Here is an 18,595-nt window from a genome sequence, read left to right on the forward strand (position 1 = left end):
AATCCTAAAATATTACATATGTTACATTCAAACTTTGTGTAATCTTAACATACTCACCTAATGACTTTCAGATTAATTTGTATATTGCATAGTCATCGTAATTCAACAATGAAGAAATACTACTACAACTGTATTCGTCAAGACATGGGTTAGAGCTAGTCTTCAGCAACCCATGCTTGCCATAAAAAGAGACTATGCTTGTCGTAAGACTAACGGGATAGGGTGGTCAAGCTTGCTGACTTGGTTGACACATGTCATCATATCTCTGTTGCATTGATCCATGCCCACTTGATTGCCTGGTCCAGACTCGAGTATTTACAGACAGCCGCCATATAGCTGGAATATTGCTGAGTGCAAACAAGTAAAAACCATTTAATACATAATCCAAATGAATGCAAAATGCGTTTAGGTGTAAGACAATCAAATACACATCTACCTTGTTTTTTACGAAGTGTGGAACCGTTTTGAGATCAAAAGACGATTCCATTGTCAAGGGACAAAACTGAAGGTAAAGAACTGATGCCAGTGTGATACTAAATTCTTCAAGAGCAGGGGTTCAGGGGGTTTTTTTCGCTACAGGGCAGGTGGCTTAAAGAAGGTAACTTGTCCTGGATAATTTTCCACTTGCCCTAACTTTTATGACAATCATGATGAGAAGTGATAAACACCATAGAAAGCTAACTCTACCTTAGGGTCATTGTTAAATTTACCAGCAGCATTTTGAGCAGGTATGAAATGAAATCCATGTTCATTTGCTTTTTATAACCGCAAGCAGAAATTATCTAGTAGACCACGAACAACTGAGATATCATTATTTGATTGCCCGAAATGAAGAACGGCTCGGCGTCGGGCGATGGGATTTTTGAGCCCTTGAGAAGAGTAGAGGACTTCATTTTCGATTTGCGATTTAAAAAAATGTGAGATGTTTCGGTGTCAGCCAATACGGATATGAAAATAAGGAATATTTTGAGAGTGCAGCACCACATGCACTTCCTTATGACCATAGTTGTTAGTACAGTAGTCGCTCTTGAAACAAGATTTGTGTTTGGCGATGTGTTTCCGTGATGAGAGCGTTTTTGCGTGTTTATTCCGGTGTAACAAACATTCTGTTCCATTTCATTCGTGGAAGGTGACTTTAACAATGTTTTCAACCCCAATGAGCCACAAAGGTGTAGGATGTTAGCCAGGTTGGTTTAATCAGTAAGCGAGTAAGTGAGTTCATCTTTGCGCCGCTTTGAGCAGTATTGCAACTATATCACGCCGGAGGACAGAAATGGGCTTCTCATATGGTACCCATACTGGGAATGAACCTGGTCTTCGGCGTGACGAGCGAACGCTTTCACCACTTGGCGACCCCACCGCGCTTTATCTCATGCAGCACAAACACTTGATATTGCAAACAACTTTATAGATGTTTAGTCATTACAATGGAAAATCTTATTATGCACACTTGACGTCTTCTGCCTTAAGTCGGTCCACCTCGGCACACTGGATGCGATCGACGGGGTTCTCTCTGTTCTTCGGGTCACCGCAGTAGGCATTCTTGAAACGCTGTGAACAGGAGAATGGGGGAATTGGTCAGCCAATGCCGTTGGGAAGTATGTGGTGTGTTAAGGCTCTCACAAGTGATCACCAGCAGAAAAACGGGTACCCGGTGGGATACGTGATGTCACTATAGCCTTCTAGTGCTTCAAAGGCAGCTTGGTGTAATAATGATATGCACTCTGAGCAAGATACGCCAATACTAGTTCTTTCTAACAACTTGAAGAGCAGCAGCAACAACAGCAACAACCTGAATACTCCAATATTAGACCTTCATAACAGCAACTTGAATACTCCAATATTAGTCCTTCATGAAAACAACTTGAATGCACCAATATTAGTCCTTCATGACAACAACTTGCGCGAATATCAGTTCTAACAACAACTTGAACACGGCAATGTAAGTTTTTTTAACAACAACCAGAAAACACCAATACTAGTTCATTCTAACAACTTGAACAGCAACAGCAGCAACAACAACTGCAACAACAACAACGACAACAACTTAAATACGTCAATATTAGTCCATAACAAGAACTTGAGTTCGCCAATATTAGTCCATAACACGAACTTGAGTACGCCAATATTAGTCCTTCATAACTTAATTAAGCCTGTATGAGTTCTTGCTCCCAACAACTTGAATACATCAAATTTTAGTTCTTTCTAACAACATCTTGATTGCGCCAGCACCATTTCTTTCTGACTTTTTACTTAATTATGGCAATACCAGTTCGTTCTGAACAAACAAATAAAGGGAGACGCCCCTTTCCACACCCATGATTTGTTTCGCCCGAGCGGTGTAGCTTGTGTTGTTTCGACTATATCACAATATTTGTTTAAGAAACACTATCGAATAGTGAAGCTTTCAGGTGTTCGCGAATAGTAAGAAATAACTTGCTTCGATACAGATGCATTGACAATATTGACCATCGATGCATCCGGACTGTTCATATACTTACCGTGTATTGCATCGTCAGGAAGGCGTCACTGGATATATCTGAAAAGGAGAAAAGAAAGAAAGTGAATATCATTTCGCATCGCTAATTCAAGCACTTGTCATAATCATGATCATAATCATAAACAAAATTTTAATGAGCGACTCGTGGCGTCGTGGCGAGATGATAGACACTCAAGCAGATCCACATTTGTCTCCATCCGAAGCCCACTATACTTTGTTTGTTCTCAGCAATGTTCCAGCTATATGCAAACGGTCTGTTAATAACCGAGTTTGGAAAAGACAATCTAATGATTGACTTTAAGAACAGTGATCTACGCAACACAACTGGGGTACGATGACATTTTTCAGGTAGATCAACGACGCTGATCACCTTTTAGTCGCCTTTTACAACAAGCCTTGATGAATATCCACTCTAACATAGATCTTCACGGGTCTTTCCGACAAGCAAACAGACAGACAGACTGTTATACTGTGAATCGTCTAGGTAGGTGTACCGCGATTCTTAAACTGTACGCCAGTTTCCACCAGTTAAAACCAGTTTAAACACAAAATAAAGCCATATCTTACTGAATCGGCTGAAGTCAACTCCTCCGCCGCCGAGCATGGCGTTCACGAAGCGAGCGTACTCCTGGGAGTAACCGTACCGACACGTGAACCGGGTTATGAATTCCCAACTTTGTGAGGTGCAAAGGTCACCTGTAGGTTAAATTGAAACAGCTGATACAAGATACATCATCTCTATCACCACAACCACAATCGTCCTCAACTTCGTGTGGGAGATATCAGAAATAGTCTACCTCACCGCCCCGCTAATAATAAAGTCCCTGATAAAGATATGACTGTGTAAAAATACCCCAAACCTATTTACACAGCAAAACATTTTAACTTCTAGAGATTCAAGAGGACTACTATATTTCGTCATATTCTATTTTTTCACCATTTCTGTCTGAGCAAACTTTATTGTATAACGACCCTAGCCCCTTAACTGGACATCATGCAGCCTGTCGTTAAATAACTCACCGTCATAGTTGTAGAAAAGCAAGTCATAGCCGATGTCTTTACCGTCCACTCTGCCGTCGCCGTTAACGTCGTTGTCCAGCAAAGTAGCACAGAACTTTCCTAGCATCTGTTCGGGAGGGTTGCAGTGGTTGAACATGTTGAACCAGTACCTTAAACAGTGAGTGAGTGAGTGAGTGAGTGAGTGATTGAGTGGGTGAGTGAGTGGGTGGGTGGGTGGGTGGGTGAGTGAGTGGGTGGGTGGGTGGGTGAGTGAGTGAGTGAGTGAGTGAGTGGGTGAGTGAGTGGGTGGGTGAGTGGGTGAGTGAGTGAGTGAGTGAGTGAGTGAGTGGGTGAGTGAGTGAGTGAGTGAGTGAGTGAGTGAGTGAGTGAGTGAGTGAGTGAGTGAGTGAGTGAGTGGGTGAGTGAGTGAGTCAGTGGGTGAGTGGGTGGGTGAGTGGGTGGGTGGGTGAGTGAGTGAGTGAGTGGGTGGGTGGGTGAGTGAGTGAGTGAGTGAGTGAGTGGGTGGGTGAGTGGGTGGGTGAGTGAGTGAGTGAGTGAGTGAGTGAGTGAGTGAGTGAGTGAGTGAGTGAGTGAGTGAGTGAGTGGGTGGGTGAGTGGGTGAGTGGGTGAGTGGGTGGGTGAGTGGGTGGGTGGGTGAGTGAGTGAGTGGGTGGGTAGGCTGGTTGGTTGGGTGGGTTGGTTGAGTCAGTTAGTGAATTTGAGTGAGTGAATGAGTGAAAGGGCTAAGTGTGTGTGTGAGTAGGTTAGTTGGTTGAATCAGTGACTGAGTGGGTGGGTAAGCTGGTGGGTTGAGTCAGTGGGTGAGCGGGTTGGTTGAGTCAGTGAATGGGTGAAAGGGCTAAGTGTGTGTGTGAGTGAGTGAGTGAGTAGGTTGGTTAGTTGAGTGAGGGAGTGCGTGGGTAAGCTGGTTGGTTGAGTCAGTGAGTGAGTGTGTAAGCTGGTTGGTTGACCCAGTAAGTAAATAGGTCGGTTGTTTGAGTCAGTGAGTGAGTGTGTAAGCTGGTTGGTTGAGCCAGTGAGTGGGTGGGTAAGCTGGTGTGTTGAGTCAGTGAGTGGGTGGGTTGGCTGGTTGAGGTGGTGAGTGAATTTGAACGAGTAAATGAGTGAGAGGGCTAAGTGTGTGAGTCAGCGAGTGTTCGTTTTCAACAGAAGTAAAGCTTTACTGACCAGTCAACCCACTGACTGATACTATTAGCAAAGACTGAAGACAGACAATCAAGACCACCCGGTTGGCTTAGCCCTGTCCTATTACACGATTGCAGTAACCACTTTTCCAGGGTCTGCTCTAACCCCGACCCCGGGTGTCTGGTGTATCGATGATGCCAACAGCATGATAGGAATAATCAGCATCACAACATATTGTACGGCTTGGACAAATATCCTGACATACCCCGAAAATCCGCAGGTCCCACAGAAGAGGAGGGTGAACACAGTGAGTTGGAGACTTATCATCCTGCAAACAAACCAGAATAACTGATGTAATGACCTCCCAGTTTATCATCATTTGACGCAATCTGCGATTGTGCATTTCTGGGGGAAAACATGGGGGGAAACATTTCATCAACCCTGATATTGACAAACACTGCGAATCCTAGGAATCTACATTGAATGTGATTTTTAAAATTAAAGTACTTTTATTTTTACTTAAATTTTATTTATATTTTTGTTGTCACGCTGTAGGCGGGGATGCAAACACTGTTTGAATTCTACAGAGCATCGTCAGTTAAATGTGAAAAATAACAGTAAAAACTTGCTTTATCAACTGAACAAGATTAACTAGCAGTGTCACGACTTATACTCTTTATTCTTAATTCTAGAATAAGGACTCTTACCGATGTTACTTAAATTTCATCATCTATGTGTAATAACATTGGTATTCCAGACGTTTAATGAAATAGTTATATTTGTGTTTTCTACTCTTGGATACGACATCAATATCCTTTCAGCTGACAACGGTAGAATAAAGAAACATGGCCATAAGCTTGTAAATATTTGCAGGAATAATGATCATTTTATCATTAAGGGTCGTTTCGGCAATGGCAAATATATTGGTCAAACTATATGCAAATGTTATAGCTTACTGGCTAACACATTTCACTCGATTTTGACCCTGTACTCTCAAAGGCTCGATGTGCCTTGAAACTGAGTGTTAGCATGTGTGATGAAAACATTACGAACTGTCAATCAAAACAAAAAAATGACAACACGGGCTTCACCGCCTCTGGGACAAACGACGAGCTTCTCAATTTCATTATGCAATTGACTGTCATCAAAGTGAAACTGATATTAATTGTACAACAGGCGATCATGTATCTTTAACAAATCTTATTTCTGATATCAGCAATGTTTTATTGGTTGTGCTAAAAATGTTTTAGGTTTTAAAACAACCAACGTCAAGACTTATCAAGGCAAATAAATCATATTAAAACAATGGCTGAATTACATAGTTTTTCATAACTTTCATAGGAATGATTTACTGGGCAACCTATCAAAATTAAGGAAAGATGACTCATTCTGGAAACTACTGAGGGACGGCAAAATAGATAAAGATCTACCACCACTTGAGGAACTTTATTCATATTTGAAAAAGTTAACTTTTGATTTGCCCGCTAAAGAACCTGGTGATCTCACCGATAAGTTGGACGTGGGTGAGTGAGTTTAGTTTTACGCCACACTCAGCAATATTCCAGCTATATGGCGGCGGACTGTAAATAATCGAGTCTGGACCAGACAATCCAGTGATCAACAACATGAGCATCCATCTGCGCAATTGGGAACCGACGACATGTGTCAACCAAGCCAGCGAGCCTGACCACCCGATCAAGTTAGTCGCTTCTAACGAAAAGCACAGTCGCCTTTTATGGCAAGCATGGGCTGCTGAAGGCCTGTTCTACCCCGAGACCTTCAGTGGTCCAGTTGGGCGTACAGCCTGTTCAGCTTGACCTATGCTACTCTACATATGCATATCTGGTAGGTCAATTGATACAAACGGCAGATCGAGTTAATTTCATTAAATGTGGGAGCAGACGATGTTAAACATCGACCTTGTCTTGGATGTTCGGACATGTTGGCAGTCATCTGACAAAGGCGCACCCCTCTCACAATAATAGACCCAACCAGTTATGACACGGTTACGCAATGCATTAGTATTCACTTGATCAGGTCACACTGAACAACTTGTAGACACTAAACATAATGAAACTCCTTTCTGAAGAGTGCAAGTTCATGTGAAGAAATTCCGTTTGCTATTTCTAATTTGCAAGATCATAAAGCCAGTGGTCGTGTTATAATTAATGAAAATATAAACAGTACTCAGTGCATTATTAACTGTTTTTGTCAAGTTGTTTGACTGAGTTTTACAGTATGATATCTATATAGAGCAATTGCTCGAAGGAATTTATATTTATAAACGTAAAGGTGGCAAGTATTATCCACAAAATTACAGACCAAGAAACTGTTCTCCTTTATTGTATGCAGGGCAGCATTATGGAGTAAATTATTTGAAAAAAAGTTTAGATGACAAATGTTTAACAGGTGTAAGATCTATGTACAAGTACAAGATCTATGTATCAAGTTATAAAATTATTGTTAATATAACAGGTATTCAATCAGATTGTCTTCCTGGTTTAGTCGGAGTCAGACAGGGTGAAACTGTATCTCCAGTTTTATTGTTTCCCTTTTCTAAAATGATTTAGAAGCATTTTAATGTCCAGAGATTGTCACCTGTTAATTATCAACTCAAGCATTCACTGTCATGTTATTTGTTTCCTCTAAACATTTAGTTCTTTTATATGCCGATGACACAGTTCAAACTCATTTTCAGATATATAGCAAAATTTGGAAATATATGCATAAACATATAAGAGACGATCATTTTCTGGTTGTGATAATGATATGAGTAAGATCGTTTTCTTCATTATGTACCTTTCGTATAAATATCTTTGAGTTGTTTTTGGTGGAAAATGGGATTTATTTCTGTTTATCATCATTATTACCACAATTTACAAAGTACATGTACATGTACAGTGCAGTCAGCTAGGTATAGGAATTAGTGTAGGTGTGTACGTACTAAGTACATACTTAATCTACACGTTACATGTATAATATAAATATAATGTATAATAAGTATAAGAATACACTTAATACACATACACAAATCCCTGTCCTAAAGTGAACAGATATCTTTGCATATGTTTAGCATACTCTAACTGTCATTTCAATTACAATGGTCGTGGTTAAATTCAGTGTGTCTTCTGACGTAATATTTCCTAGAGATAGATCAAGGAAAGATGACCAGGAGAAAATGGGATCTTTATCAAATCTACAAGCTACTGAATCCATGTATTTTGTCAAATGTTAAACTTATAAATACAACACCAACTATTTCTCTTTCAATCGTGAAACCAATCGTGTCGTACTATTGTTAAACTTTCGTATATGTTAATTTAAAACAAGTTGAAAATGTACACATATGTTTTATGAGAAAATTATTACCTGTGAAGATAAGTGCCCAACTGTATATGTTTTATGGTGAATTGGGTATGGCCCCACGTTCTGTTGATGTTGAAACTAGAATGTTAACATTTGGGCCTAAATCATTTACAAAAAAATCATTTAAGTCACCTTCCGTCGTTTATTCGGCTGTATATAATCTCCAAAATAAATGTATTTACGGTTATGGCTGTATATAATCTCCACAATGAATGTATTTACGGTTATGGCTGTATATAATCTCCACAATGAATGTATTTAAAGTTATGGCTGTATATAATCTCCACAATGAATATATTTACGGTTATGGCTGTATATAATCCCCACAATGAATGTATTTACGGTTATGGCTGTATATAATCTCCACAATGAATGTATTTACGGTTATGGCTGGACTTCATGGATAAGGAAATCAGGTTTAATCAGGTTTAATAACACTGATCATTAAGTTATGTTTAACTTTCACTATCTCCTGTTTCATCTTTCTTGGATAATAAATACGGCTCATTCAGTTTAAAATGCCAATGCTTTTCGAACATGGAGCTCAGATGTAAGAAATTAATAAAGGGTCAAATATATTGTCTTTTAAAATCTCATTTATAATTTGATAATTATCTAACGTCCCTATCTTCAAACAAACTTATCCCCTTACTCCATTGTCGTACTTCATTCCACCAGTTGAAGAATGAAGATGGATAGAGGATGGAAGTGAATGAAAATATAAATTTTATTGTATGAATAACGTGTGTGATGAATTCAATTATATTTTTAATGTATATATTTTTAAAAAGAGGGATCAGTGTGTATACCGGCTTCCTTCAAAAAGATCAAATTTGTTAAAATTTAAATCACTGTTTACTTGTAAAAAGATATCTGTTGTGAAAAACCTCTGTTAATTCTGTAACTATATCACGCAAATTGTAAAATGTTCCGGCTACTATTCCGCTATAATTATTGTCGCTTTCCGATGATACCGTTTTGAGTGCAATAACAGTTCCTGTGCATGGCCTTCAGCAACCTATTCAGATCTTCAGAGGCGACTAACGGGATCGGATGGCAAAGGCCAATGACTTGATTGACACATCACATCGTATTCCTATGGCTTAGATAAATGCTCATGCTGTTGATCACTGGGTTGCCTCGATCATTTACAGACCACCGCTGGAATTAGAATATTGCTGGAATGTTGCTGATCGACACTAAACAACAACAACAACAAAACCCAACAACAGCAACAAAACCAAGCAACTAAACCACAAAGCAGGCATCGGCACAATTTTCACTAGCTTTCAGTCTCTCAGAACCATCTCCAAAGCTCATGGCCCTTACCTACCCTTAAAAATGGTAATCACCAAAATCAAATGTCAATGCGGTGACTCGCGCTCCCGCTTAGAAGAGACCCGTAGTAAAGAGCACAACCGCAACAGTCAATAGAGAACACAGATGAGCCAGATCACCAACCAAGACCCCTGTTTCCTAATCCGGCGCGACAAAGTTGAAATCCTAGCACCATGATTCAAAATTTCACGAAAGGAAAATGTTTGCAAGCCATCGGAATCGGTACAAACCTTTGATCAACAGTGAGAGAGGGTGTTCCATACCATCGGTCTGCAAAGTCCTACGTATTTAATGGGCATTCTAGAAGTTGGTGAGTCAAAAATGAAACATACAGCTTTATGGATTATTGCGTTGCGCGACGTTTCGATGCAGATTCTTACATCGTTATCTAGCTAAATGTGAATACAAGCAAATAGTGAGAAGCTTTATATACATGGTATATATACAATATACAAGTCCTAATAGGGGTTACACTTTAACTACTCCAGCTCCTCTGATGAGAGAGTACTGAAGATAAGGTACGGTATTAAAATACGAAAAGGAACGAACCTGTTGACTGTACCGGCTTATGATTACGAATGCGCCCCTGACTGTACAGCTTGTGACTACGTCCCAGTTCGAAGTAAATACAGGGCGTTTTCTCAGGTGAGGGTGTCGTGGAGGGTATGCAGGTTTTTCAAAAGGTTTTTTAAACTTAAGCATGTTGACTTAAAGGATTTTGTTTGTCTGGTGAGGGTAACTATCGGGGGTAACTCTCAATCAAACTGTACTGTTTGACCGACATTCTAGAAGAATCTATACCGTAACGTGACTCTATAATATAATATATCTATACCGTAACGTGACTCTATAATATAATATATCTATACCGTAACGTCACTCTATAATTTAGTATAAAAATTATTGTCATCCATAAAGATATATAAGGAATATATATTTTTTGAGTATTCTGTGACTTTCAACTGTCTAAAGATGTAAATAAACCTACAAAATTGTATCGATCTGAATGTATGAGTGTGCGTGTTTGTGGGTGTGTATGAGTGCGTGTGCGTATATCGATGCGCACGCGTGCAAAGTGTGTGTGTGTTCATAAATATGTATTTGATTGGTATTCGTGAAGCCAATAAAAGTAAGTAATGCAACATGTGACTTCAAATATGAAGCACAAGATTACACTATTAAACTATTTGTTACAATTTTTCAAGCAGTCGTAATAGAAGCTAGACTACAGGTGAGTGCACCAAGAAAAGAACCCCAAAACAAATAAAAATCACGTGACGGCTCGGAGCCAATAGGTATAGACGTTATGGGTCACGTGTACGTATGGCGCAGTTTCGTAATGATATTGTATCTTCCTAGGACTCTTTCACAGCGTTTCTGTACACTGAGGTTGTCATTAGGGCCTGGACTTAGCTTAGACTTGGATCCCCGAAGATCTTTGTTGGAGTGAGTGAGTTTGGTTTTACGCCGCTTTTAGCAATATTCCAGCGATATCACGGCGGGGGACACCAGAAAATGGGCCTCACACATTGTACCCATGTGGGGAATCGAACCCGGGTCTTCGGCGTGACGAGCGAACGCTTTAACCACTAGGCTACCCTACCGCCCCTTCTTGTTGGAACTGATCATACAAAACCCATGCTTGTCGTAAGAAACGACTAACGGGGTCGGTTTGTGAGGTTTGTTAACTTGGCTGACACATGTCATCGTATCCCCATTGCTTAGATCCATGTTCATGCTGTTGATCACTTGATTATCTGGATTTCAGACCACCGCCATGATCTCATGATTACATTTGTAACCTATGTATTGACTGCGTGATGCGAGTATGTGTTTGAATGAGTCTGTGTTTGTGATCTCATGAAGACATATGTACGTTTGCATTTGACTACGTGATGTGGGTATTTGGGTATTTGATTGAACGCGCCTATTGTTTTTATTAAGAGACTGATCGGTGTTTGCTATATAGGCGAATACTGGGGTGTGTGTGTCCGTGGCTGTGCAACATATCCTTGTCGTTGTACAAACATATGATCATGTTTCACATTTATGAACCATCAATGGTTGTGGCTGTACAAGGTAATGCCCCACTTTGATGGCAAGAAATCCAAGCATTTAATTGTGCAGACTCGTCGGAAGGGTCGTTCCTATAGAGCCTCGCTTTGAGAGACAGGTTCGGTTTGGCGACGAACATTTCAATGCACAATGCCGACGTTTGCTCAAAGAAACAAATCCACCCAGGATCGCCCTACAGTAGCTTCAGGGAACAGTCGAGGTAGGTTGTTTTATCACGACGGTCGAATATACATGCTTAAAATCTTGAGTTAAAGCTTCATGAAGTGCTATTGAAAATAAACAGTGAGATTTTTTTAATGCCGAATATATTGGGGCTACTTGTAATTATCTGCTTATGTTAATAAAACAGATTTAAACTTTCGCTTGGATGTTTTTATCATTTGCTTCATTGATCAGTCAATGACATCGATGTCATCATACCAGTTGCAACATTACGTTGAAAAAGATTCGATAATTATTCCGTTTTTTGTGGAAAAATGAATGTAAAATGTATGTTTCATTGTTTTGGTTTGCTTGGAAAAAAATAGTAGTTCATCACAAAGCTCGGGCATAGGGATTAGCCTAGTGGTTAAACAATTTTACTCTACACGCGTTTGGTTTTAGCTCCTAATAACAGAAATTCATCGTGATTTTCAACTTATTTGTGTCTGAATATGTTGATGAAGTTATTGTTTATGCTTTTTAGCAAATATGATTTTTTTTCCAAAATCAAATATGGCCGCCAGTTTTAAAACGAAACAGCTAAGGTTTGATAATGTTTGATGTATTTTGATATCAAAACAAGAAAGAATCAGAGGCAGTCTCGATATCTGTCTTTAATCATCTCTAGATTGGATGAGGCAATCTGCTCGAAAATATATTCAATTTGCAGAAGAAAATCCAAGATGGCCGCCACATTATATGATAAACAAATATCAAATGAAGGAGTTCTTGTTGTGATTATGGTTAAATGCATCGTCAAGGGCATTGCGTCACACATTCATTCTACTGGTCGGGCCTATGTAGCACGTGCGAGAGCACTGCACGCTAACATCATGTTTCCACGTGCCACAAGTCACATGACCTATCGATAGACGTGCAGTTGATCTCATGGTAGTAGAGTAGAGTGTCATCTCTGAAAAACAAGGTTTTATGGTTAATTATTCGTTAATTTGAAATGCCACGACTGTCAAACATTCAGTGTGAACGTGCCATTGGCATACTCATTACGGGAACATCCGCCACTGATGCTGCGAGGGTTATGGGATGCAGTCGACAGACCATCCAAAATCTTCCAGACACGTGTCCTTCAAACTGGCACCACAGCTAACCGTCCCTGTCATCCAGGGAAACCTTAATGCGGCAGCATACAGGGATCAGGTCCTCGTTCCAGAGCTTTTGCTATTCATAGCAGTTCATGGTCCAGGTCTGACGTTCCAGGTCTGCACGTATAAACACTAACACATTGTATATACTGAAGTGAGTTGATTCAAGTGCACATAAAATAAGTAAGTTCTGATGATCTGTCTTGTACACAATGTCCATCTCGGTGATGTCCGTGATGTATTTTTATGAATACAGAATCTCCATATTGATGGCTGTGATCAGATCTCTGAAGGAGAGACGCATGTAGTTGCTTGATCTGTGGCATCTCGTTTCATGCTTAACTGTATGTTGTCTATTGGGTGGTTGCTTTTCGATGCTCCATTCAAGATGGCGGCGTTGAGGATCCATGGTGATCAAGATGCGTGCAATCTCATCGGGTAGATATAAAACTTTGATACATGATGTTAACGGTAGGCACACGGTGTCATGATCGATAGTAAGCTAAAAAGTTACTAAAAAGCCGGATTTTAACACCAGTTCAGCTCGTTCGTATGTGGTCGATGGGAATTAGCTTAGAATTTAGATGAAGTGTACATTGATGAAAATTAAGACAGAGTTGAGTTCACACTTCTTTTGTTGCTTCCACAAGACATGGCATGACATGACAAAGGCTGACAAGACAATGTACACTGCAGCGGTGATAGAGATTATGAATGCAGATTAAATAATAAGAGATAAGTGACATATGGCTTGGTTACATAGTTTATATTTCTTAGTACTATTTGAATGGTGGCTGTCCTCAGTTAGACACTATAACACATCAAACACTATCCTGACCGTTGTTGTAGCCGTATCAGGGTTCACAGTTGGAAAGTGTGGGAAATTGGGATTCATTGAGATTCATCAGATTCTTTCCGTGATACTTTGGAATTGTACCCCGTTTTCTCATATTCAGAGATTACTTTGTCATGTGCCTGTGGAAGGATCTTTGGAAGGCCACGTTATACTTATACTTATTTGGAAGACATGGAACCTCTTGTTTCTACGGCATTCCTACCTGACAACGACCTATCTCATACAAAGGAATTGATTACCTGCAGATTGATCGGTCGTATGAAGACATCCCAGGTCAACCGGGTGATCCTGTCGCCGGAAGGATTCCTCTTGGGTGGACATATATTGGCATTATAGAGCAGACAGGGTCACAGAGTCATTGTTCATATGCATGTGAGGCACATCTTCTCTTCATTGGTGAGGAACCTTTGGGGGATTGAGACGGCAAATATTCCTCAACAACTGCTGAGTACCAATTAGAAGTAATCGCTAGCCAAAATCACAGGAATCACTTGAGTTTGAGTCCATGCTACCAAAACCAGTAGTTACCAAAACCATATGATCAGCGCCGCCCATAGCATTCACAGCGAAGTGATTCCCTTTACACAATCAGAGTCTTGAATCATGTTCCTTCTCTTGTGGGCGTTTACTTTCTCACATTAGGTGTAAACGAAATCCACCGATACTTCAAGTCTTCTCAGATGCTTTATAATTGCGGGGTATAACCCCATGTTATTATGTACTTAAATGGTTTTCTGTCAATCTCGTTTGATTCAGGTTTAAGATATCCAGTCATGCAAATATCAACGATTATTAAACCTGATCCAGTCAAATACGCTGAAGCAGTTTTGTGAAACCTTGGTGGCTGTCCTGAATTAGACACTATAACACATAAAACACTATCCTGACCTTTACTGTAGCCCTATCAGGGTGCGCAGTTGGAAAGTATGGGAAACTGGGATTCATTGGTCTGGACCCAAAACGCCAATGATTAACATTATTGATTCTGAGAAATATATCACGTTAAAATACAATAAACGTTTCTTTATGAAATACACTGAATAAATTATACAAACATCTTCCCCTATACACCCCGTGTATCTATATAGACACATTCATTCTATACATGTGCAACTATGCATGCATGCAACAAAATACAGAAAATTAAAAGCCATTAAGTCCGGCGAAGAATGCATAATACATACGCAGCGGGTATTTTTACAAACCATACAAAAACGGCGAATGCATTCTGACTTTCTTGATGCCGCACCAACAACTTTGGTGCTGTTAGAGCGATACAAGAATTTGAATGGACATCACATCAAGATGCTACCATGCAAACAGGAATCATACATTTTAGATGTCAGGCATTGTTGAATGGGATTAAATTACATTAGTATACTTTTACACAAACCTTTTGGTACATGACGTAGAGACCTTTAAAGCACAAACTATAGTGAATGAGTGAGTTTAGTTGTACACTGCACTCAGCAATATTCCAGCTATATGACGCCAGTGATCAACATTATGAGCATGTCACATATGGCTTGGTTACATGATGCATGTCTCATTCAAGTTTCAAAAACGGGTCCAAGTTTAATCATATTATTCCAGTCCTCAGAGTGTTAAAGTGTGAACGAGCTTGTGGCAAATCTACCTAAGCAAACTGCGTACTTTGTCATTCAGTAACACCCATAAGGGACCTATCATTCAATATTCGGAGATAGGAATGAGGGAGTTGGGGCATTAAGATTAATATTGTACTTTTATTGTAACTAAGGGTTTTGATCATTGCTTTCAAAGAAGAATACCCAGTGTGTCAATTTTGTGGCTTGCCTTTCCCAAATGTTTACACAAACCGGTATAATTAATTATACAAGCAATTTTTCAACCTCCATTGGCAACACCATCCCCTTATCACAAGTCTGTTTTCCCCAGAATATCCAATGATCTCTTTCTCTTTACTTTACCAAATGGTATTGAAGCTGTCATCTGTACGGAAAGACACTTCTTGGTGTGACTTTATGGGAATACTAAACACAAGACAATGTTTAGAAAGGGAAATACTGAATATATGCTAGTTTGGTGTGAAATCGTCCTTCGTGAATGGTCGTCCGTCTTGACGCATCCGACCCATGAAGGTCCCGGAGTAGAGTAGGCCTTCAGCAACCCATACTTGAAATAAAAGGTGACTATGCTTGTCGTAAGAAGCGACTAATGGGATCGGGCGGTCAGGCTCGCTGACTTGGTTGACACATGTCACCGGTTCCCAATAGCGCAGATCGATGCTGATGTTATTGGTCACTGGATTGTCTGGTCCAGACTCGATTATTTACAGACCGCCGCCATATAGCTGGAATATTGCTGAGTGCGGCGTAAAACTAAACTCACTCACTCACTCTTGACGCACCCGTCTGATCGTTTCTGCTACGTCACGTCGATCATTATGTCTCAATGACTCCTCCATGTCACTCATTAGATTTGGTTTATCCGAGTGCTTTTTGGTTCCACGTTAGTATATGCTTGAAGCGAGGGTCGCAGTTGTCTCTTTCAGCTCTTCCAACAATTGTAGTGACCTGTTGCCATTCTGGTGTTGCCAGTGCATGACTCAGCCCCAGTAGACTGCTCTCATTCAGGAGCCGATTGGCTGGAAAGGTCAACCCTCACATATACACGAATATATGTAAACACATAAACACTGAAAATATGAAACAGATCGATGTACTTCTAATACATCGAAAAATATATCTGTACAAGAGTCATCTCACATCCTTACCATATAAGGCTCGAAGGTCCTTGGTTCGAATCCCCACACGAAATCTGTGGCCCCTATTTTGGGGCTGAACACGTTCATATCTGAACAAAATACGTCAATGTAGGTACCCTTAGTGGCCTAAGAATTCCAGCACGCGAATTCCAGCCAGGCCAATTCATGACCGCTACAACTTTGCAATGTTAACCTTCACATAATTTAAAATTGTATTTTGTGCACTTATTGTCGGCAAAACAATAAAGTAATGACTAACGCTCACCATTTGTAACTGAGAGAGATATTTTGGAAGGTCCTCTTTGTTCTTTGGCTGACAGTGGAGGTAATTTGACAAGACGTTTCTCGTCTCCTCTTTGGATGTCAGTGGGGTGTGTTGTTCCCAAATGAGCGCTTCTTCTGACCATTTGCTTTTCCTGAGATAAAGTAGGCGTCGTGGTTTAGCCCTTGGCATTAAATGAATGTCGGGAAGAACTTGTGCAGGTGTACGTTCCGCATTGTCTTCTCGTACGTTTGCGCTCATCACAGTTATTAGCTACAGGACCCGTCCGACCATTAGCATCTCCACTGTTATTGACCATGGTTACTTTTTCTCAGGCGTAACTTAACGCCCTCCATCTTTCAAAACCCTTGGCAGGTTTGCCACACATGCTTGGATTCGTTCTGCCACTAGAATCTCCTCTATTGTTGGCTATGGGAGTTACGTCCCATGTGAAAATCCCAGATGTAGATTCACTAAACGCTTTCTGACTTTCACAACCACTGGCTCCACAGCTTTCGTCTCTGGAACGCGGCGTCGGAAAGACACAATTAAAGGAATCCCCTGGTTCAGATGATACTCCACTATGGCATGGGTTCAGAAGCGGTATGTGCGACCGAAGGTGCAGTAACAAGGTGTTGAATGATGTCACAGTGATGCCCATCACAGTCAGAAGTTTCCCCAGAGGATACTGGCTGTAAAGTGATATCATTTGCTTCAGATCTCACATTCAGTCCCCCAGACGCTTTCCCAGGAGTGTCTGTCTTTAAAGTGGAAATATTTGAATCAGATCTGACATTAAATCCACTTTGATTGTTTTGAGTTTGAGCATTAGTGTTGATGTCGTCACTCTCCTGGCTCTGGGTCTTCTCCAAAATGTTGTTCTCCAAAATATCGTGAGATCCGTATCGAACTGGAATAATGATAAATTATGAAGGATTCTGCCGGGATCGAGATGTTATACCGACACATGCGAGATATCGAGTGACGAGAGTTCGACACAACGGTGATCGACTGTGCGACTGTGACAGTGAAACATGGTTAGGAGGCAGAACTGGTTCTTGAATATACGCTTCTCATCGGAAATCAGCTACCAGAAAGTAAACTGTTTCCCATCCATCCTCGATATCTCCAGGGTATACGTTGCGATAAATCTGCACTATACCACGAAGCAGTGAGATTATCGGGCCGAGTCGTGATTGAATGGTTTTGTATTAGTATTACACCGTACTAGCCAGTATTCCAGTTACATGGTGGTTGTCTGTTAATAATCGGAACTGGAGCAGACAATAAAGTGATCAACAGCATGAGCATCGATCTGCGCAATTTTCAACCGAAGACCCGATCCCGTTAGTCTCCTCTCAGGACAAGCATGGGTTACTGCAGGCCAATATTCTAACCTGGGCCTTCATGGGTACCTCTGGGTGGAGTATTTCTCCACACAACCTCATGTATGCCTGAAAGCAGGCGGAGATAGTAATCGATGACTGTGAGAAGTATAAGGTACTTACAATGAAATTGGATTCTTGTATTCCATTGCACATGTCAACCACTTGCAGTCTGGTTTAATGGTGAATGCGAGGTGGTGTGAAATAGGATTTGACGTCACAACATAAGATTATTTCGCTCATATGACGACACGCGTGCGTGCTTGTACCAGCCCAGACTAGCTGGTTTTATAGTTCTAGCTCACTGAGATACCATGCACCAGTTAAGCACGAATATCCCACTCAGACACATGATAATGACAGTGGGCCAACCTGTCCTTCCTATAAACATTAATGCCGAGCGCCAGACATAAACCAACAAGTGCCATATTTTAACTCTCGACCTTCCGCTCTCTGGTTTAACTATTACTACTTACATGCACAGTGATTGCTGAGTAAGACAGAATTGAGTGAATGAATGCTTACGTCACATCAGATATAATTCAAAATACATGGAAACTGAAATACATGCTGTACCTTGTTAACCAGTGTTTATAAAGATCCCCCGAGGAAAAAAG

The 18,595-nt window shown here is 40.5% G+C and overlaps 1 protein-coding gene across 1 annotated transcript; it reads right to left on the reverse strand.

Annotated features, from left to right (window-relative positions):
- Positions 1-1,387: 1,387 nt before the first annotated feature.
- LOC137298501 (uncharacterized) lies at positions 1,388-18,173 on the reverse strand. Its single transcript, XM_067830797.1, has 6 exons — positions 18,102-18,173; positions 4,911-4,973; positions 3,521-3,669; positions 3,068-3,196; positions 2,502-2,539; positions 1,388-1,551 (listed from the first exon to the last, which is right to left on the reverse strand). The coding sequence occupies exons 1-6, from the start codon at positions 18,125-18,127 to the stop codon at positions 1,441-1,443; spliced, it is 516 nt and encodes a 171-aa protein (XP_067686898.1). The 5' UTR covers positions 18,128-18,173; the 3' UTR covers positions 1,388-1,440.
- Positions 18,174-18,595: the final 422 nt, after the last annotated feature.

This window comes from Haliotis asinina, chromosome 1, assembly GCF_037392515.1.
Source record: "Haliotis asinina isolate JCU_RB_2024 chromosome 1, JCU_Hal_asi_v2, whole genome shotgun sequence".
Taxonomy (NCBI): Eukaryota; Metazoa; Mollusca; class Gastropoda; order Lepetellida; family Haliotidae; genus Haliotis; species Haliotis asinina.

What these genes read in the sequence shown, in the direction of transcription:
- LOC137298501 (XM_067830797.1), bottom strand. Translation starts at nt 18,127, where the DNA reads ATGGAATACAAGAATCCAATTTCATT. An exon ending in GCTTTTCTACAACTATGACG is followed by an intron (nt 3,197 to 3,520) that starts GTGAGTTATTTA and finishes TTTAACCTACAG; the next exon opens with GTGACCTTTGCACCTCACAA. An exon ending in AGTTGACTTCAGCCGATTCA is followed by an intron (nt 2,540 to 3,067) that starts GTAAGATATGGC and finishes TCTCCTTTTCAG; the next exon opens with ATATATCCAGTGACGCCTTC.